Here is a 15,384-nt window from a genome sequence, read left to right on the forward strand (position 1 = left end):
GGGACTCTGTCCGGAAGCACATTCAGGTTGCCTGGCCCTGCTGCTCATTGGCTGCCTGATCCCATTTTCCTCCAGCATAAAAGGGAGGCCAGCAATGGTCTCCCAGAGACGATGCACAAATGCTTTTTTTTTTTTTTTTTTTTAAGTTTATTTGGTTTTGAGACAGAGCATGAGCAGGGGAGGGGCAAAGAAAGAGGGAGAAAGAGAATCACAAGCAGGCTCCTCACTGTCAGCGCAGAGCCCAGGGCGGGGCCTGATCCCTTGAACCGTGAGATCATGGCCAGAGCTGAAATCAAGAGTCAGATGCTCAACTGATGGAGCCACCAGGCGCCCCACGAATGCTCTTAACATATGGTGTTCAGGGGACCTCGGTTTCCTTTGTTTAGCCACATGAGTGGTGGTCTGGGGTTTTTGTGTGTGTTTGGGGGACATCTGTGTACGTGTGTGTGTGCGTGTGTGTGTGTGTGTGTGCATGCATGTGTGTGTGTATCTGGGGCAGGACACCCTGGCCCTGGGGGTGACAGTCCGGGCCACAGAAGCCTGGAGCCCTTCTCATACCAAAAATCCCTTTGCTCCCTCCCCCTTCCTCCCCAGCCCTCCGTCGTTGCCCCCACAGCCCACCCCCTGTCTCTGGCTCCAGGTCAAGTTTGAGCTGGATTGTTATGTCTGTGGTTCCAGCTCTGGCCTCGGGCCCAGCCGCAGGGGCCGCGGGAGGAGGCCAGGAACAAAGCTGGGCAGGGGCCAGAGCGGGGCTGCCAGGCCCGGGGATGGCAGAAGTGGGGCTCTGGGCACGGCCGCAGGGGGCCAGGCCCGGGGGGGATGGTAGTGGAGGTAATAGGATTGTAGCGGGCATGGAAGGACTCCAGTCTGCCTTCCTGCCCTCTCCCTACTCCTCAGGCCTCTCTTACTGTCTGATCTTACTGTCTGACCCCATGTGGGGGAGGGAGGAACATCGTGTCCTAAACCCAGGGGGCGCCCAGGGCTCCTACCTGACTCAGCTCAGATCACACAGTGCAGCTTTGGGGCCTCTGGAGATCAGGGAAGCCCTGGAATCTGCATTCCGACCCATCCTTCCTACCCCAGGGCTCCGTGAACACCTGGCTGTGCCCCTGGGCCCGCGCCGCCTCCCCGCTGCACGGATGTGCAGTAGGGCCACGGAGCAGGAAGGGAGCCTGTTAGAACGGCCAGAGCAGCCAAGTCCGGAAAGTGCTCTGGGCTCAAGTCAACCCACCCTGTGAACACACGGGGGAGACGGAGGCCCCGAGAGGGTCCCAGGCTGGCCCCAGGTCTCACAGGGAGGGGTTGGACCAGCCGCTCCAAGGCTGCTCCCCACTTTCTCCTGAGGGTCCCCAGGGGAGTGGGAGGTGGGGGGGGATGGCTGGGCTGGGCGGCTGGGGCCTGACCCCTCCCCCAACCGCAGGAGAAAATCAGCAAGATGAAGGCCAACGAGGTGAAGCTGGAGAGCGACAAGCGGCGTCTGAAGGAGGTACTAGACGCCTCGGAGAGCCGCACCATCAAGCTCGAGCTGCAGCGGCGCTCACTCGAGGGGGAGCTACAGCGCAGCCGCCTGGGCCTGAGTGACCGTGAGGCCCAGGCCCAGGCCCTCCAGGATCGGGTGGACTCCCTGCAGAGACAGGTGGGTCCCCACGACCCCTGGCGGGTTTCTCATCTGCACACCCAGTGCCAGGTGCTTTATGGGGACTACGTAATACTCCCAACAACCCTGCGGCAAGCATCATCCCCATTTCGTGGACGGACAGCCGCTCAGAGAGGTGATACCATCAGCCAAGATTCCATTGCTAAGAGACACAGCCAGAATTAGAATTTGGGACTCTTTGACAACAGAACCTGCATTCCTAGGAAACAAGTTAGAGATGTTGGTTTCACGCATGTCCCTTTTTGCCTTGGCTCCCAGGCAGCTCAGCTCTAACTAGGATGTTCAGTAACTCTGCTAGTCCTACACGGTCACCCACCAAAGTCAAGAACACAGACCCGGCAGGAAGGATAGGGGTCTGGGACATCTGGGTTCGTGGCACTCTGAGTGAGGGTAGTTACCCAGCAGCGGGTCGGGAGTCTGGGCTGCAATGGGCTGAGCCGGTGAGAGCCATTGGGAACAGTGAGCATCAGTGATGGAAGGAAGGCCTAGGCGGGGGTGGGAGGAGCTTGGCTTGGGTTCCGCCTTCCTGCTGGAGGCCATGGCTGGCGAGAGCAGAGCCACTTCACTGTCTTCTCTCCCCTCCTGCCAGGTGGCAGACAGTGAGGTGAAGGCGGGGACTCTACAGCTGACAGTGGAGAGACTGAACGGGGCCCTGGCCAAGATGGGAGAGAGCGAGGGGGCCTTGCGGGACAAGGCGCAGGGCCTGTCAGAAGCACTGGCCCAGAATAGCGCCAACCTTACCAGCACCCAGGACAAGAATCTGCACCTGCAGAAGGCCCTGACCGCCTGTGAACATGACCGCCAAGTCCTCCAAGTATGGGGGTGCCGGGGCCTGGCTGGGGGGGGCACAGTGAGAGTTAGCCAACAAGGGCAGGCTTGGAGGGGCCCTTGGAGGGCGGTCAGTCGGGAACCCGAGGGACCCAACCTGTGAGAGCTTTGAGGTGGGCGGGCCCAATGAGAGCATTGGCCAATGAGCGGAGGCTTGGGGTGGGGGGCAGTAAGAGAGTCCGCCTACTTGTAGAGGCTCGAGGGACCCAGATAGGGGTTGATGGGGTCCCCACCTCATGCAGGTCCGTGGGCTGGCTGCTGTCTGCCTTGTCCTCCAGATAAGATTTTGGGGCTCTTTGAGGGGCTATAACCTTGGCCCGGAGGTGCAGAGCAGAGGGAAGCCTTTGCTGCATCCTCGCACCATCAGCCCCTGTCCCCCAGGAACGGCTGGAGGCCGCTCGGCAGGCGTTATCCGAGGCCCGGAAGCAGAGCAGCTCCCTGAGTGAGCAGGTGCAGACGATGCGAGGCGAGCTGGCCGACCTGGAGGGGCAGCGGGCCGAGGCAGAGGGCCAGCTGCAGCAGCTTCAGGAGGTGAGGGCCACGGAGGGCCCCTTCTGTCCCTAGGCCGTGCCCTCAGGATGGAGCGGGACCTTCCTCATCCCAGCCTCATCCCACACGCAGGCCCAGCCTCCCGTGAGGAAGCGTGGGTCCTTCAACCCGCACCCCCATTACACAGATGGAGAAGCTGAGGCCCAGAGAACAGTGTGGCCTCCGGTGATAGTTCTCTGATGGGGGCCTCACTCCCCACCCCTGCGGAGCCAAGGCTGGCCTCACCGTCCCGCAGCTTCAGACGCAAGCCCCGAGGCATCAGGGGCCCTCTGGCTTTCTGCAGGTGCTGCGGCAGCGGCAGGAGGGGGAGGCAGCGGCCCTGCACGCGGTCCAGAAGCTGCAGGACGAGCGGCGGCTGCTGCAGGAGCGCCTGGACGGCCTGCAGCGAGCCCTCGCTCAGCTGGAGGCCGAGAAGCGGGAGGTGGAGCGGTCGGCGCTGCGGCTGGAGAAGGACCGGGCGGCCCTCAAGAGGATGCTGGACAAGGTGGGCTGGGCCGCCAGGCTCTCCCCTCACTTCCTCGGGGCCTCGGCCTTGTGTCCCCAGGGCTGGGGGGCCTCCAGTGCCCTTAGGTCCCTGCTCTTGCTGCCTCTGACCTGACACCCCTCCCTCCTTCCCCGGGTGCCCTGATGCCCCCCTCTCCCGGCCCAGGTGGAGCGGGAGAAGCTTCGCAGCCATGAGGACACGGTGCGGCTGAGCGCCGAGAAGGGCCGCCTGGACCGCACGCTCTCGGGGGCCGAGCTGGAGCTGGTCGAGGCCCAGAGGCAGATCCAGCTGCTGGAGGTCTGGCCCCTCGCCGCGCCCCGCCCCAGCCCTGGACCCAGGCCCCAGCCCCCCCCCCCTCCCCCGCCCCTGGCCTGAGTACCGGACCCCCCTCCCAGGAGCTGCTGATGGCTCCGCCAGCCCACGTCCTCAACCTCCATAGTCCATGAGCCCAGACTCTTGGAGGGGGCAGCTCAGAGCCAGGCCCCAGAGGGAGGGGTCCTCCCCAGAGTGGAGAGAAGAGAAGCCGTTAGCGTGTAAGCCTGTGTGTTTGCACGTTGTGGCCACGTGGAGGTGTGAGTGTGCATGGGAGTACTCTGCTTGTAGCGTGAATCTGGTGCACAGATGTGACAAGTCTGCATATTAGGAATATGTTATATGCGTGTGTCTTCCTGTACACGTGTCTTCCTGTGTGTAGATGTATGTAGGGGTATTGCACCTTTGCACATACGCATGCATCCGTGTGAACGTGTGAACAAGGGCTATTTACATGCTTGCTTTTGTGTCCGTCTGAACGTGGGCCCACCTCTCCGACTACATGTGCACATGTGTGTGTGCCTGGCGCGTGCGCGTGCCTGTCGATGGGGTCACTGGGAACCCTGGCCCAGGATTCACAGACCAGGGGGGCCAGGAACATGGGAACAAACAGGGTCTCTTCTGCTCCCCCTGCCTGCACAGTCCAGAGGGCCCCTCTAGGCTCCCACTCCTGGATGTGCCTGACCCCCCCCCCATGCACAGGGCCACCCCCCTGACTTGCTGCTCCCTCCACAGGCCCAGGTGGCGGCACTGGAGCAGGACCAGAGCCCGGCCCGGCTGGAGGCCGAGGAGCAGCAGCAGCTGGAGCTGCAGCGGGAGGTGGAGCGCCTGCGCAGTGCCCAGGTGCAGACGGAGCGCACCCTGGAGGCGCGGGAGCGGGCCCACCGGCAGCGCGTGCGCGGCCTGGAGGAGCAGGTACTCGCCCCAGGATGTTGCAGAAGCATGAAGGGGGTGGGGGGGGAGGGCTGTGACCTCTGGTGTGAGCAGCCAGCGGCCCCTATGACCCAAGTGGCCCGGTGGATCCATGCTGGTGTCCGTCATCGCTGGACACGGGCTCAAGTGATGTCACTGGAACCCCGTCCCCGTGCTGTGGCTCTGCTGTCCTTATGGCTGTCTCCTGGGTGGCCCGGGTGGCTTCAGCAGCCCCAGCCTAGGTCATCCTGACAAGCCACCATCCCAGAGGGAAGAGGGGGCCTTTTTCCTTAGAGCAACCGCAGAAGCTCCAGGGATGACCCCTTCTAGCCTCTGCTTCGGTCCCTGACCCCTTCCCAGCCATCCCTGATGTGACACATGTGCAGGATAAGGCTGCTTGGGTAGGGCCAGGCCGGGGTCACAGGCACCCCCGGTCAGGCTAGTGCCAGGAGAGAGTGGGGACGGGTGGCTCCTGACGAGAGATGCCGGGGAGCAGTCAGAAGCCAACCAGCTGCCACGTGGGTCGGGACTGGAGGGGCAGGAAGCACCCTGCTGTTTAATGAGGCCCATTTTCCCCTGAAACAGGCGGAGTTGGGTCCCTTCTGGGGTCTCAGCTGCAGCCACACGCCCCTTTCCCTGGCATCAGGCTGGGGTCCAGGCTGGCCCTACCTTCTCTTTCTTCCCCAGGTGTCCACCCTGAAGGGCCAGTTGCAACAGGAGCTCCGGAGGAGCTCAGCACCCTTCGCCCCCAGCTCGGGCCCCCCAGGGGAATGAGCCCCTTCCTGGCCCAGAGCTCGGCTGGGGGTAGGGAGAAGCAGGTGGCAGTGCTGAGCGCCTGGGACTCCAGTAGCAGCTTCTTAGTGGCGTCCGGCGGGGGCCGCGGGGGGGGCACCTCACTCCAGTCCCCGCCCCTGGGATGAGCCTCCAGGTTGCCCAAGAGTGTCAGAGCCAAAGCCAAGGGGTCGGGGAGACCCCCCTGCCTCTGGCTGGCCCTAGAGCATGGGCTCGTGGGAAAGGGGAGGGGTGCCCGGGAGTCAGAGACCCAGGCCCTCCCCTGGCTTCCCAGAGATCTCTCCGCCTTAGTTCAGAGTGTTTGTCAGGAAATTCCTCAGAGTCCCTGTATTTTTATACCTTTTTACGATGTTAACTGTTCAGAACTGTTTTTTTTTTTTTGTAACAAGAAGACCCCGTTTTCTAAAAACGGTTGGTATAGATGTGTCCCCTTACTTCGGTGTGCCTCCTCCGCTTGAGAGCTGGACGGGGAGACGCATGGGGCCTGGGGCAGGGGTGCAGGGGGAGATGGGGAGGCCCATGGAACTTCCCAGCCTCACAGGATGCTGGCGTGGGGAGGTCGCTCCAGGGTCCCGCGCCACCCGCCCCGTGCAACAGACACGGCTGCCCGGCTCTGCCCAGCCTGGGCTCTTGCCCCCTTTCTCCGGCCCCTCGTTAGGATGGGGCCCACCCTCTGCCCCGCGGCAGGCCCTCCCCAGTGTGTGGGCCTGGGAGCGAACGTGGGTCTGGCCCTGGCTCCGCTGAGTGAGCCTAGCAAAGCTGGTGACCTCTCAGAGCCTTGGTTTGCTCATCTGTGAACTGGGAACCTGCCTCACAGGGCGGGTATGAGGAAGGACACACGGAGAGCGTCCGAGAAGGAAGTATGCTTCCCCGTGGGGTCCCACGGAGTCAGACTCTGCCCCAGCTCTGCCGCTTCTAGCTGTGGATCCAGGGGGAGTTACTTCATGCCTCTGGGCTTCCTGTTGGTAAGGTGGTCATATTACTCGTGCCCGCCACACAGGCCTGTTTGGAGGGTAAATGGGACCGTGTGCCGATCGATCCCGGTCCTCACATGTTTGCTCTGCCCTCTGAACTGGCAGCCCTGCCCCCAAGGCGGATCTCAGAGGCCACCTACTGTGACCTGCTTTATAGCCTAGAACCACCCCTACGCCTCCACGTGGGCGCCTCCCGTCCTGGCCCGCACGCCTCTGATGACAGAGGGCTCACAGCCTTCCCCGGACCATGCGGAAGCTGTATCCCTGAACCTTCTGTTTCCGAGGCAGCCCCCTGCGGTGTCCCCGCAGACCCTGGAGGGGGCAGTTGTCGTGATCCGTGGGGGGAAGGTGGTCAGCTGAAGCCGGTGGGTGAGGAGGCAGGACTGGGACCGCAGAGGCAAGGCCACAGGTCACCTGAACGGTCCCTTCTCCCCAAGGGGCCGGGCATCCTCTTCATGAGGACAGGCAGCGTCAGAGACACCTGGCCACCCGCTTTGTGCTCCCAACAGAGAAATGACTAAATCTTTTGTAAAAACAATTTTAATTTTGTATAAAACAAAGGTGGTCTATGCCCGGGCGCTGTAGGAAGTCCAGGCAGACCAGCTGGGGTGAGGGGCATAGCCTACCTCGAGGGGCGGGCGGAGGGGGGGCAGGGGGACTGTCCTCGAGGGACTGAGAAGGCACATCGGAGGCCCAGGCCCCACCGAGAGGCCTGAGATGCCCCTCATCCGGGGGCAACAACTGGGCAGTGGGGAGCCCCCACTGGGCCCCAGGGGTGGCCACGGGCTGGGGGAGGGGCCTGAGATAAGCCCCCCAGGGCCACAGTCCACTAACTTTACAGAATAAAAGGAATGTCGGGCTGGGGGAGAAAAGCACCAGGTCAGGCAGGGCCCGAGGGCCCCAGATCCAAGGAAGGCCCAGGGCTTGGGGTGCTGGCTCCCCGCTAGCAGCCCCCGCAGCTCCTCGCACAGGAAGCCGCCACAGATTGACACAGGCCACTGCTGGCCATCACGCCACATTTAGAGAACTTGTCCCGACATAGGTCAGCTGTTGTGGGGGGAGGGGGGGCGGCAAAGAGATGGGGTCAGGGTGGGGCTTAGTCATAGGAAGAACCACTGCCCCCTCCCATTCCTGTGACAGGGAATGTTCTGAGGATAAGCAGCTAGGAGGGAGCCCAGGAGTCCTCTGGAAGTGGCCTTGGGGGGGAGGGGCAGGCAGAACACGGACACGGGTTTTTTATAAGCACAACGTGGGTGGACAGGCTGAAGGAAGGTGAGTGGGGGTGGGGAGGGGGAGGGTCTGGGGGTGCAGGGCTCCCTACCTCGGAGGAGCTCCTCGTGGGCACAGACTGTGCGAACACAGATCTCCTTGTTGACCACATACACGCGGCGGAGACTGGGGAGATGGGGCCGGGACACTGGGGTCACCCCACCGGCCCCCCGCCCCACCAGGGGGCCCCCACGCATCCCTGGCACTAGGCCTGGGCTCAACCGGAGTCGAGTTCATGCTTCCCTAAAGTCCCACCTCGGCGCAGGGGGAGGCTGTGCCTGCCTGCCCCTCCCCTCCCCGCCCAGGCCCCACCTGTGCTCACCTACCTGTAGAAGCAGACCTCGTTGAGACACTGTTTGCAAGGCTTGTGGATTGAGTAGAGGCGGGTGCACGGGTACTGTTCCTCGCGGCAATCTGGGTGAAGGGCACGATCAGACTAGGGACTGCAGCTTGGGGCCCCGAGCTTGGGAGCAGCATAGCCCTCAATGATGCCCACCGAGGCTGGCTCTCATCGCAGGGTCTAGGTCTACCCCGCACCCTCTGGCGCAGCGCAGACACACACACACACACGGCATTGCTGGGGCTCCCGGGACTGCCCGATGTTATACACGATATTTACACATGCACACATTCGCAACCACACTTGGAAGCACCTATTCGGACAGGTATAAGTTCAAACACAACCACACACAATGGTCACAGAGGTCCACACCAACCAACGGGGCAGGGCTGTGCCCACTCAGAGAAGCACATGCTAGCACTGGGCTCACGGGAGTGAGAGCAGCCCGCACGGTCTGGCTGTCTCCAGCTCTTGGCGGGGGCGGCACGGGAGCTGGCTCAGCCGGCCTGGGCTTCTGGTCCCCTCTCTGCATCACTGGCCACAGGCACCACCCAGTTGTGCTGGCTTAGGAGGCAGGAAGCCGCCCTCTCCCCCCACCCCCCCCACTCCCTTCCTCTTCCCAGTGTCTGGGGGTGGAGGGCCCTTCCAGAGGCTGCCGCCTCATCTCGGAGGGTAAGGGGGTCTCCCAGAGCAGCCTGAGGGGCCCAGCAAAAGCAAAAGGCTTATCTGTCTCCCTCCCACCAGCGCTGCACCCAGCTCTGCCCCCACTTCTGAGGCCCTGCCTCTGTTTCTTCAGCTGTCAGGGAAGCTCTTACCCAGAGGCCCAGGCTCCGTGGGCTCTGTCTCCACGTTTCCTGGTGCTGGTGTCAGGAGAGGGGCAAGCAGACGTCACTGAGGGGTCCGTTCAGGGCACCAGCCCCGCCCTGGCACAGACCCGCCGCTGCCTACCTGGGGTGGGGGCTGGGATGACTTCCTGCTGGACTTGCTGCTGGGACTGGAACTGCTCCGCAGGGGGCCGAGGAGTCACCTCTGAGTCAGGGGGCGAAAAGGGGGTCCGCTCCGTCTCTCCACCCCAGCACCCAGCTGCCGGCCCACCCACCCCACCCCGGCCCTTTACCTTGATAATCATAGTAGTCCGGGTTGTCTGAGAACAGAGATGAATGCGAGGTTGTGGGGGGTCAGGCGGGCTCCCGGTCCACCAGGAGCACAGGAGGGCACGGCCACACCCAGGACCACCCCCTCTGACACCCACCACCCCTCCCCACCTGGTCCCCAGCTGTGTCGTGCACACCTGGGAGCCAGGCCTTGATGATGGACGTGGGGAGAGCCGGGCGGGGGTGGCGCGAGGCCCTTACCTATCTGGTCACTGTAATGGGTGTACTGGACATGGTCCGGGAATGGAGGCAGAGGGTCTAGGTCGTATTGGCCCTGAGCCAGCAGGCCTGCTGTGAGGAAGCAAAGCATGAGGGGTGCCCTGCAGGGAAGGACATCAACGCCCCGAGGCACTTCTGGGAAGGGCAGGTAGAGGTCCCAAGGGCAGGCTAGTAAGACCCTAAGGTCCTACAACCCAAGGGATGCAAACTCCCTCCTCGACCTGCTCCCATGTCACCTCGCAGCCCTTTCCTGGCCTGTCTTCCCCTGCTAGCCTCCTGCCTGTTCCTAGAACAGCGCACTGCTGTCTGCCCCAGGGCCTTTGCACTCAACTTGCCCTAGGCCTGTGATCCCGGTTAACTTCCCCTCCTACAGGTCTCAGCCAAAACTTCAGTTCTGCCAAGAGGCCCTCACCGGCCTGCCCACCCTCTCCATCCAGGTCGTCTGCTCGTTTCCACCCTAGTGCTCTACACGCTGGCATTTATCACACCTACTTGATACACCAGCCTCCCTTCCCTAGATGGGCAGCACCATGAAGGCAGGGGTGTGTCTGCCTGGGTCATCACTGTACCCCAGGGTCTAGCCCGGTGCCTGGCACATAGTAGGTGCTCAACAAATATCTGTTACATTAATAAATGTTAGATTGGGCTTTGATCCCCATGGATAACTCCTCATTTCGCCAATAGGGATCACTCCAAGGTCAAGATTGCATAGGGAGATTGGGTCCCAAATGAGTCTAGAATCCAGACCTACAGACTCCCTGCCCTGGATGCCCCCCCCCCGCCCCCACCTCCTGCACATTGGCTCCCTCCTGGGAGGGCGGGAGAGCACGGCCTCCTGGTGCCTGGGTGTGTGCCCACCCTCCAGGGCCTTGCCAGGCTGCTGCTGGGGAGGGGTGGGGGGAGGGCTTGGGAGGCGCCTCAAACTTTGGGAGGGGCTGGCCTGTCCGGTCTGTGGCCCAGGAGGCAGGAGGTCCCAGGACAGGGGAGCTGAGTACTGGCCACAGGACACAATAAAGGCTCACTGCCAGTTCCCAGCCCCCACCCCCCCAACAAGGGGAGCCCCCCAACCCCAGGAGCCACTCACCAGGCAGGAAGAGCAGGAAGAGGCAGGCAGCTCTCATGGCTTGGCAGTGAGGCAGTCTGGGCTGGTGTCAGGACAGCTGGAGGGGGGAGGTGAGCTGTAGCTTGGACCCACTCACCCGGGACTGCGGAGCCCACCTCTGCTCCCCTGCATCTAGCCCGGTGAAGGAGGAGGCGCTGGGGACAGAAGCCAGGCATACAGAGGGCCGGGAGTCTGGCAGGGCGGGGTGGGGGCTGCCTCTGCTGTCCCCGATGGCCCCCTGGGTGCTCAGGTCCCAAGGCACAAGGCCTCCAACCTTGCTCCAGAGTTGATCTTGTGAATGAACAGAACCCACTAAGGGCACGTTTCTAGCCCTCTACTAGACTTGACCCTGCTCTCTCCCCGCCCACAGTCGTGCCTGCTTCTGATTGAGAGCCTCCTGGTGTCTTGTGCACCGATCATGTGAACCCCTGACCCCAGGCCCATCCTCAGGACCCCAGCCCCGCTCAGCCACCATCCCAGCCTGGACTCCACAGCGTCCGCCAATCCGCCACCTGTTCCCAATTAGCCCCTGGGCCCTGAGTGTCTTGCTCTGCAGGAAACTGCATGCATGCATGGGCCCAAGGGGCCGAAGGGCAGCCAGGCCTGGGCAGGGCTCCCACCCCCAGAAGATTCCTCTCCTGCCAGGCCTCCAGGCCTCCTAAGACCTGGCTGCCTTCATCACAGACTCACGAGACTAAGGTCTATTTGTCTGCAGCAACAGGAAGCACTTAGGGTGGAGTCTGAGGAGACATTCTCTGGATCCTAGAAGGGCAGATCTGGAGGGGACAGTGACGTCACCCAGCCCAGAGGTTCAGAACCCCTTAACACTGTATGGCAAGTATTGTGTGTGTCATTTTGGAGGGAGAGGCCCGTGGTCCACAGCCTTGATCACGCTCTTGAAGTTCAAGAACTCCAGTCTCTGGCCACACAGTGGGCTTGGCAGGGTCTCGGTCCCCGAGTGCAGTCCCAGCTCAGTGGGGGGCAGGCATCAGCCTTCTGCCTGGAGCGCTGGGAGACAGCCCACGGGCTCACCCAGCCAGGAAGGCCCCTCCCACCACACAAAGGGACTTCTTCCAGACAGCTAACTGGAGACCTAATGGTCACAGGGCATCTAAGGAGAGAGGAAGGACACTTGGGCATCTGTCCCTCTTCCCTCCCAATCTGGAGCCTTCCGGGACCCCCAGCCCCGCTCCTACATTTACCATCTCCCTTCCTTACTGAGGTGGGGGTGGGGTGGGTGGGGTGGAGGAAATGAGACCTTCAAGGGTCTCAGGCTGCCCCAGGGGCAGGGGACCTCGGGCCCCCCGTGTTCCTATCCTGGAATCCCTTGGCCCTCTCTCAGTAGGAGGGACCCAAAGACCTGGAGCTCCTTCCTTGGAGCCCCTCACAAGGCCTCCTCATCCCCTCCTCGTCCCCATGGGCTGGTGGCAGCCAGGCAGGGTCGGCGCTATCACCACTCAGGAGGAGGCCCTGAGTTGGGGCCTAAGAGGCCTTAAGAGGTGGGGTGGGGGCTCTCTGTCCCCAAAGCCCCTCCTAGGCCTCACAGCCTCCTGCATGGAGTCTCCTCCTCCCCTGGAAGGGCTGTCACCCAGACCCAGGCTTACTGGGGGAAGGGGCCCCCAGGGCAAGGGGCGTGGGAGTCCCGGATCCTCCCCCCCCCCCCGGGGGGCCACATCTCCAAGCACTTCTGTCTAGACTATGGATTTTGGGGTGTGCCTAGAAGGCGGCCCCCCTCTGGTCCCTTCCGCAGCTGGGGACCCCGCCCCAATGCGTTCGTGGGCAGGAGGGAATGAGCCGGGCCTTCTCAGAGCCTGGCCCCCACCCCCCACCCGCCGGGGGGAGGCCAGCGCGGTGGCGCGGCCCGAGGAGACCAGATGTGGCCGCCGCCGCCGCACAGCTGGGAACAATCAGCCACGGAACTTGCTCGGCGGCGGCTCCCCACGCTCTCCCGGTCTCGGGTCTCCCTTTGTCTCTCCGCCGCTGTGGCCCGGCTGCGGCTCCGGCCGACGCCCCCACCCCACTCGCCACAGTCCAGCCTCCCGGGGGAACAGAAGGCCCCCCCCGGCCCCGACGCCCCCAAACTCGGGCCCCCCTCCAAGCGACCCCAAACCCCCCAAGTGTCCTCGTAGCATCTGCTCAGACGGCCCCGAGTTCGGGAACTCCGGCAGCCGCCCCCAGGCCTGGGGGCTCGCAGACCCCCCTCCCTACACTCCTGGCCCACCCCCAGGAACCCCCCCGAGGGCTTCCCGGCCGCTCCCGCCATCAGGCCTGCGCCTACCTGGTCGGGTCACTCCGCCGCCAGCTCCGAGTCCGCCCGCGGAGCCGCCCCTCCGCCCGCTCTGAGCCCCCCTCCGGGCCCCCGACGGGCCGGCGCCCGCCCTCCAGCCCCGGAGCCGCTGGGTCCTAACGCGAGCCCCGCCCGCCCGCCGAGCCCGCAGGTCTCCAACCCCTGGGGGAGGCACCCCAGGGGCCGCCCTCACGTCTGCGCAGACCTCTGGCGGGGGCAGGGCGCCTCTCCGGGCTCCTCGCCCCGTCTGGGCTGCAGGCTAGTTGTGAGGTGGGTTTTGGAGGACGTGTTACCCCATTTCACAGAGGAGGAAACTGAGGCTCCTCAAGGAGATTGACGCGCTGCAACTCAGCTCTCCCCTCTGGCTTCTCCTACCGTCCAGGACAGCCTTGCTGGCCTGCTTTCCCTCCTGTCTCTCTGGCTGTGCCTTCCGGGCAATCTTAGCCAGCTCCAGGCTGGGGATTGGCCTCCATCGCCTGCATTGCAGACCGTGGACCACAGTCTACCAGGCCTGGCGCCATGAATGTCCCCAAGGATCCAAGTCCAAATTCATGACCCCTGACCCTCCCCCAGACCTGGCTGTCCTAGAGGTTCCCATCTAGGGAGCAGTACCACCGCCCTTCCATTCCTCAGGCTTCCTCTCTTGCTATCAGCCCCTGCATCCAATCCAGCACCCAGCTTCCTGCTTCACAAGTGTTTTTCACGTGTGTCCACTCTTCCCACTGTGCTGTAAGCCACCGTTAGCTCTTGCCCGGACTCTGTAATAAGCTCGAATCTAGGCTTTCCCAAGTGGGCCCTGCCCTTCCAGACCCACCTCTGACACTGGCCGCCTTCTCCTTAAAGCTTCTGCTAGTTTCCATGGTGTCTGGGATCAAGGCTAAATTCCCCAAGGACCCTACCCTTCCATCTTGGTCTGGCTCTGCCTGGTCCCCCAGCAGTCACGATGGCCTTTTGGCGATCTCTCCCTAAACCCCTTCCCCTGCTGGCTACCGCACTTCTGCTCAAACCCTTTCTTTCTCCTGGGACACGGGTTAAGCTGGCCTCCTTCGGGGTATAGAGCAAACCCTCCGTTCCTCAGGGGAGCCTGCCCTTTCTCCCCGAGCCTCCAAGCCCTTTCTGCTCTACTGCTCACAGCTGTCCTGTTGCCCTCTGTCTGTGACCATGTGAATCCTGCTCCTCTCCCAGATGAGCTCATGAGCTTGTGAGCCCCACGAAGACGGCAAGACAGCGACAAAGTCTGTTTTCACTCATCCCCGTTTAGGCTCATTAGGCCCGGCGCCAGGCTCAGAGCAGCTGTTCAGTAAACATCAACGGACTGAATGAATACGTGCTCAGCTCTCCTGGGAGAGCTGGGGTGGGGGGTAGGGGGTGCAGGTCCCTGCCTCTGGGGCAGCCTCAGCTGTGCCTGGGAGGACATGGGGGTCTCCTTGCCCCCCGCGAGGCACCCCATGACGACCACCTATCCTTTAGACTCTGAATCCGATTAGGCGGGACTTCAGTATGTCCCACGTGTCGTTTGCTCCCTGGTGCTGGTTTGGCAAATGAATGAATATCTGTCACCCACTCTCCAGGGTCTATCACAGAAGAGCAGGGGCTCGGGCCCTGGCGGCCAGCACAGCCGTCTGCCCTCCCTCAGGGTGCCATCCCACTAGGGTAGGAGAGGAAACCACCCGGCTGCAATGCTGTTCCCTACACTTGACAAAAAAGGGAAACAGAGGCCCCAAAGCTTCCTGCTCTGTGTCCTGGCCCCCGATCCTCTGTGCTGCTTCTACCCCCTCCCCGGCCCGAAGGACCCAAGCAGAGGTGGGGAGTAGTTGGTAGCGGGTGTGAGTACTCATCTCACGACCTTGGAGATCTGCTCCTTCCCTGCTCGCCTCACACCAGGCTACAAGCTGTACCCGCGCAGAGGCCAAGTTCTTCTGTACACCGTGGTCACACCTGTGCCTGGTTCACGACTCTCCCTCCAATAGACGCGTGAACAAAGCGGCTAAGGGACTCAAACCCAGCCTCTCCCGGTGTCCACCTGACCAGAATCCTCCATCCTGATCTGTAGCTGGTTGGGGACTCCATGCCCGGTGCGGGGGGTCTGCAGATGTGCCTCATGTTGGAAATTGCCTTTTCACACCCTACATCCCTTCTGCTCAGTCTGATTCAACATTTACTGAGTTCCTGATAGGCCAGGCCCCGGGCGGCGCCAGGGCTCCCAGTCGGCAGGGGCTTCCGGAGGGCAGGAAGCGGTCTTTCCCGCTCTCTTCTGCCCGGCACCGATGGGCCAGATGACCGAGTAGCATCTCCAGAGTAGGACTTGGCCAGTGTCCCACTGGTGGGATGAGGTCAGAGGCACCCACCCTTCCCGGTGGGACAGTGCACGTGGTTCGGGGTGGGAGATGTGGGCTCAGAGCCTGGGCCACAAACGTGTCCCAGGATGCGGTGGGGGGGGGGGATGGGAGGGGACTGCCCGTTAGATGCCTCCTAGGCGCTGGCACTCGTGGGGGCCATGTCCAT

The 15,384-nt window shown here is 63.0% G+C and overlaps 2 protein-coding genes across 3 annotated transcripts in view; one reads left to right on the forward strand and one right to left on the reverse strand.

The window, feature by feature from the left end:
* The window catches only part of CROCC (ciliary rootlet coiled-coil, rootletin), a 43,597-nt gene extending 37,688 nt beyond the window's left edge, over nt 1–5,909 (forward strand). The window contains exons 30-36 of the mRNA XM_039228963.1: nt 1,421–1,636; nt 2,247–2,471; nt 2,867–3,016; nt 3,318–3,518; nt 3,684–3,815; nt 4,566–4,745; nt 5,430–5,909. Coding sequence (XP_039084894.1) covers nt 1,421–1,636; nt 2,247–2,471; nt 2,867–3,016; nt 3,318–3,518; nt 3,684–3,815; nt 4,566–4,745; nt 5,430–5,516 — 1,191 coding nt within the window. The 3' untranslated portion in view covers nt 5,517–5,909. The remainder of the gene's footprint in view (nt 1–1,420; nt 1,637–2,246; nt 2,472–2,866; nt 3,017–3,317; nt 3,519–3,683; nt 3,816–4,565; nt 4,746–5,429) is intronic.
* A 1,121-nt stretch (nt 5,910–7,030) lies between these two features.
* Nucleotides 7,031–12,941, reverse strand: MFAP2 (microfibril associated protein 2). Of its 2 annotated transcripts, none has more exons than XM_039229032.1 (9): nt 12,871–12,941; nt 10,575–10,650; nt 9,473–9,559; nt 9,235–9,261; nt 9,066–9,146; nt 8,933–8,977; nt 8,104–8,191; nt 7,830–7,903; nt 7,031–7,555 (listed from the first exon to the last, which is right to left on the reverse strand). In XM_039229032.1, the coding sequence occupies exons 2-9, from the start codon at nt 10,609–10,611 to the stop codon at nt 7,452–7,454; spliced, it is 543 nt and encodes a 180-aa protein (XP_039084963.1). In that variant the 5' UTR covers nt 10,612–10,650; nt 12,871–12,941; the 3' UTR covers nt 7,031–7,451. The 2 variants fall into 2 exon arrangements, with proteins under 2 accessions (XP_039084963.1, XP_039084961.1); XM_039229030.1 differs by having other exon boundaries at nt 9,473–9,562.
* Nucleotides 12,942–15,384: the final 2,443 nt, after the last annotated feature.

This window comes from Hyaena hyaena, unplaced genomic scaffold, assembly GCF_003009895.1.
Source record: "Hyaena hyaena isolate Hyena2069 unplaced genomic scaffold, ASM300989v1 scaffold_35, whole genome shotgun sequence".
NCBI classification, from domain to species: Eukaryota; Metazoa; Chordata; class Mammalia; order Carnivora; family Hyaenidae; genus Hyaena; species Hyaena hyaena.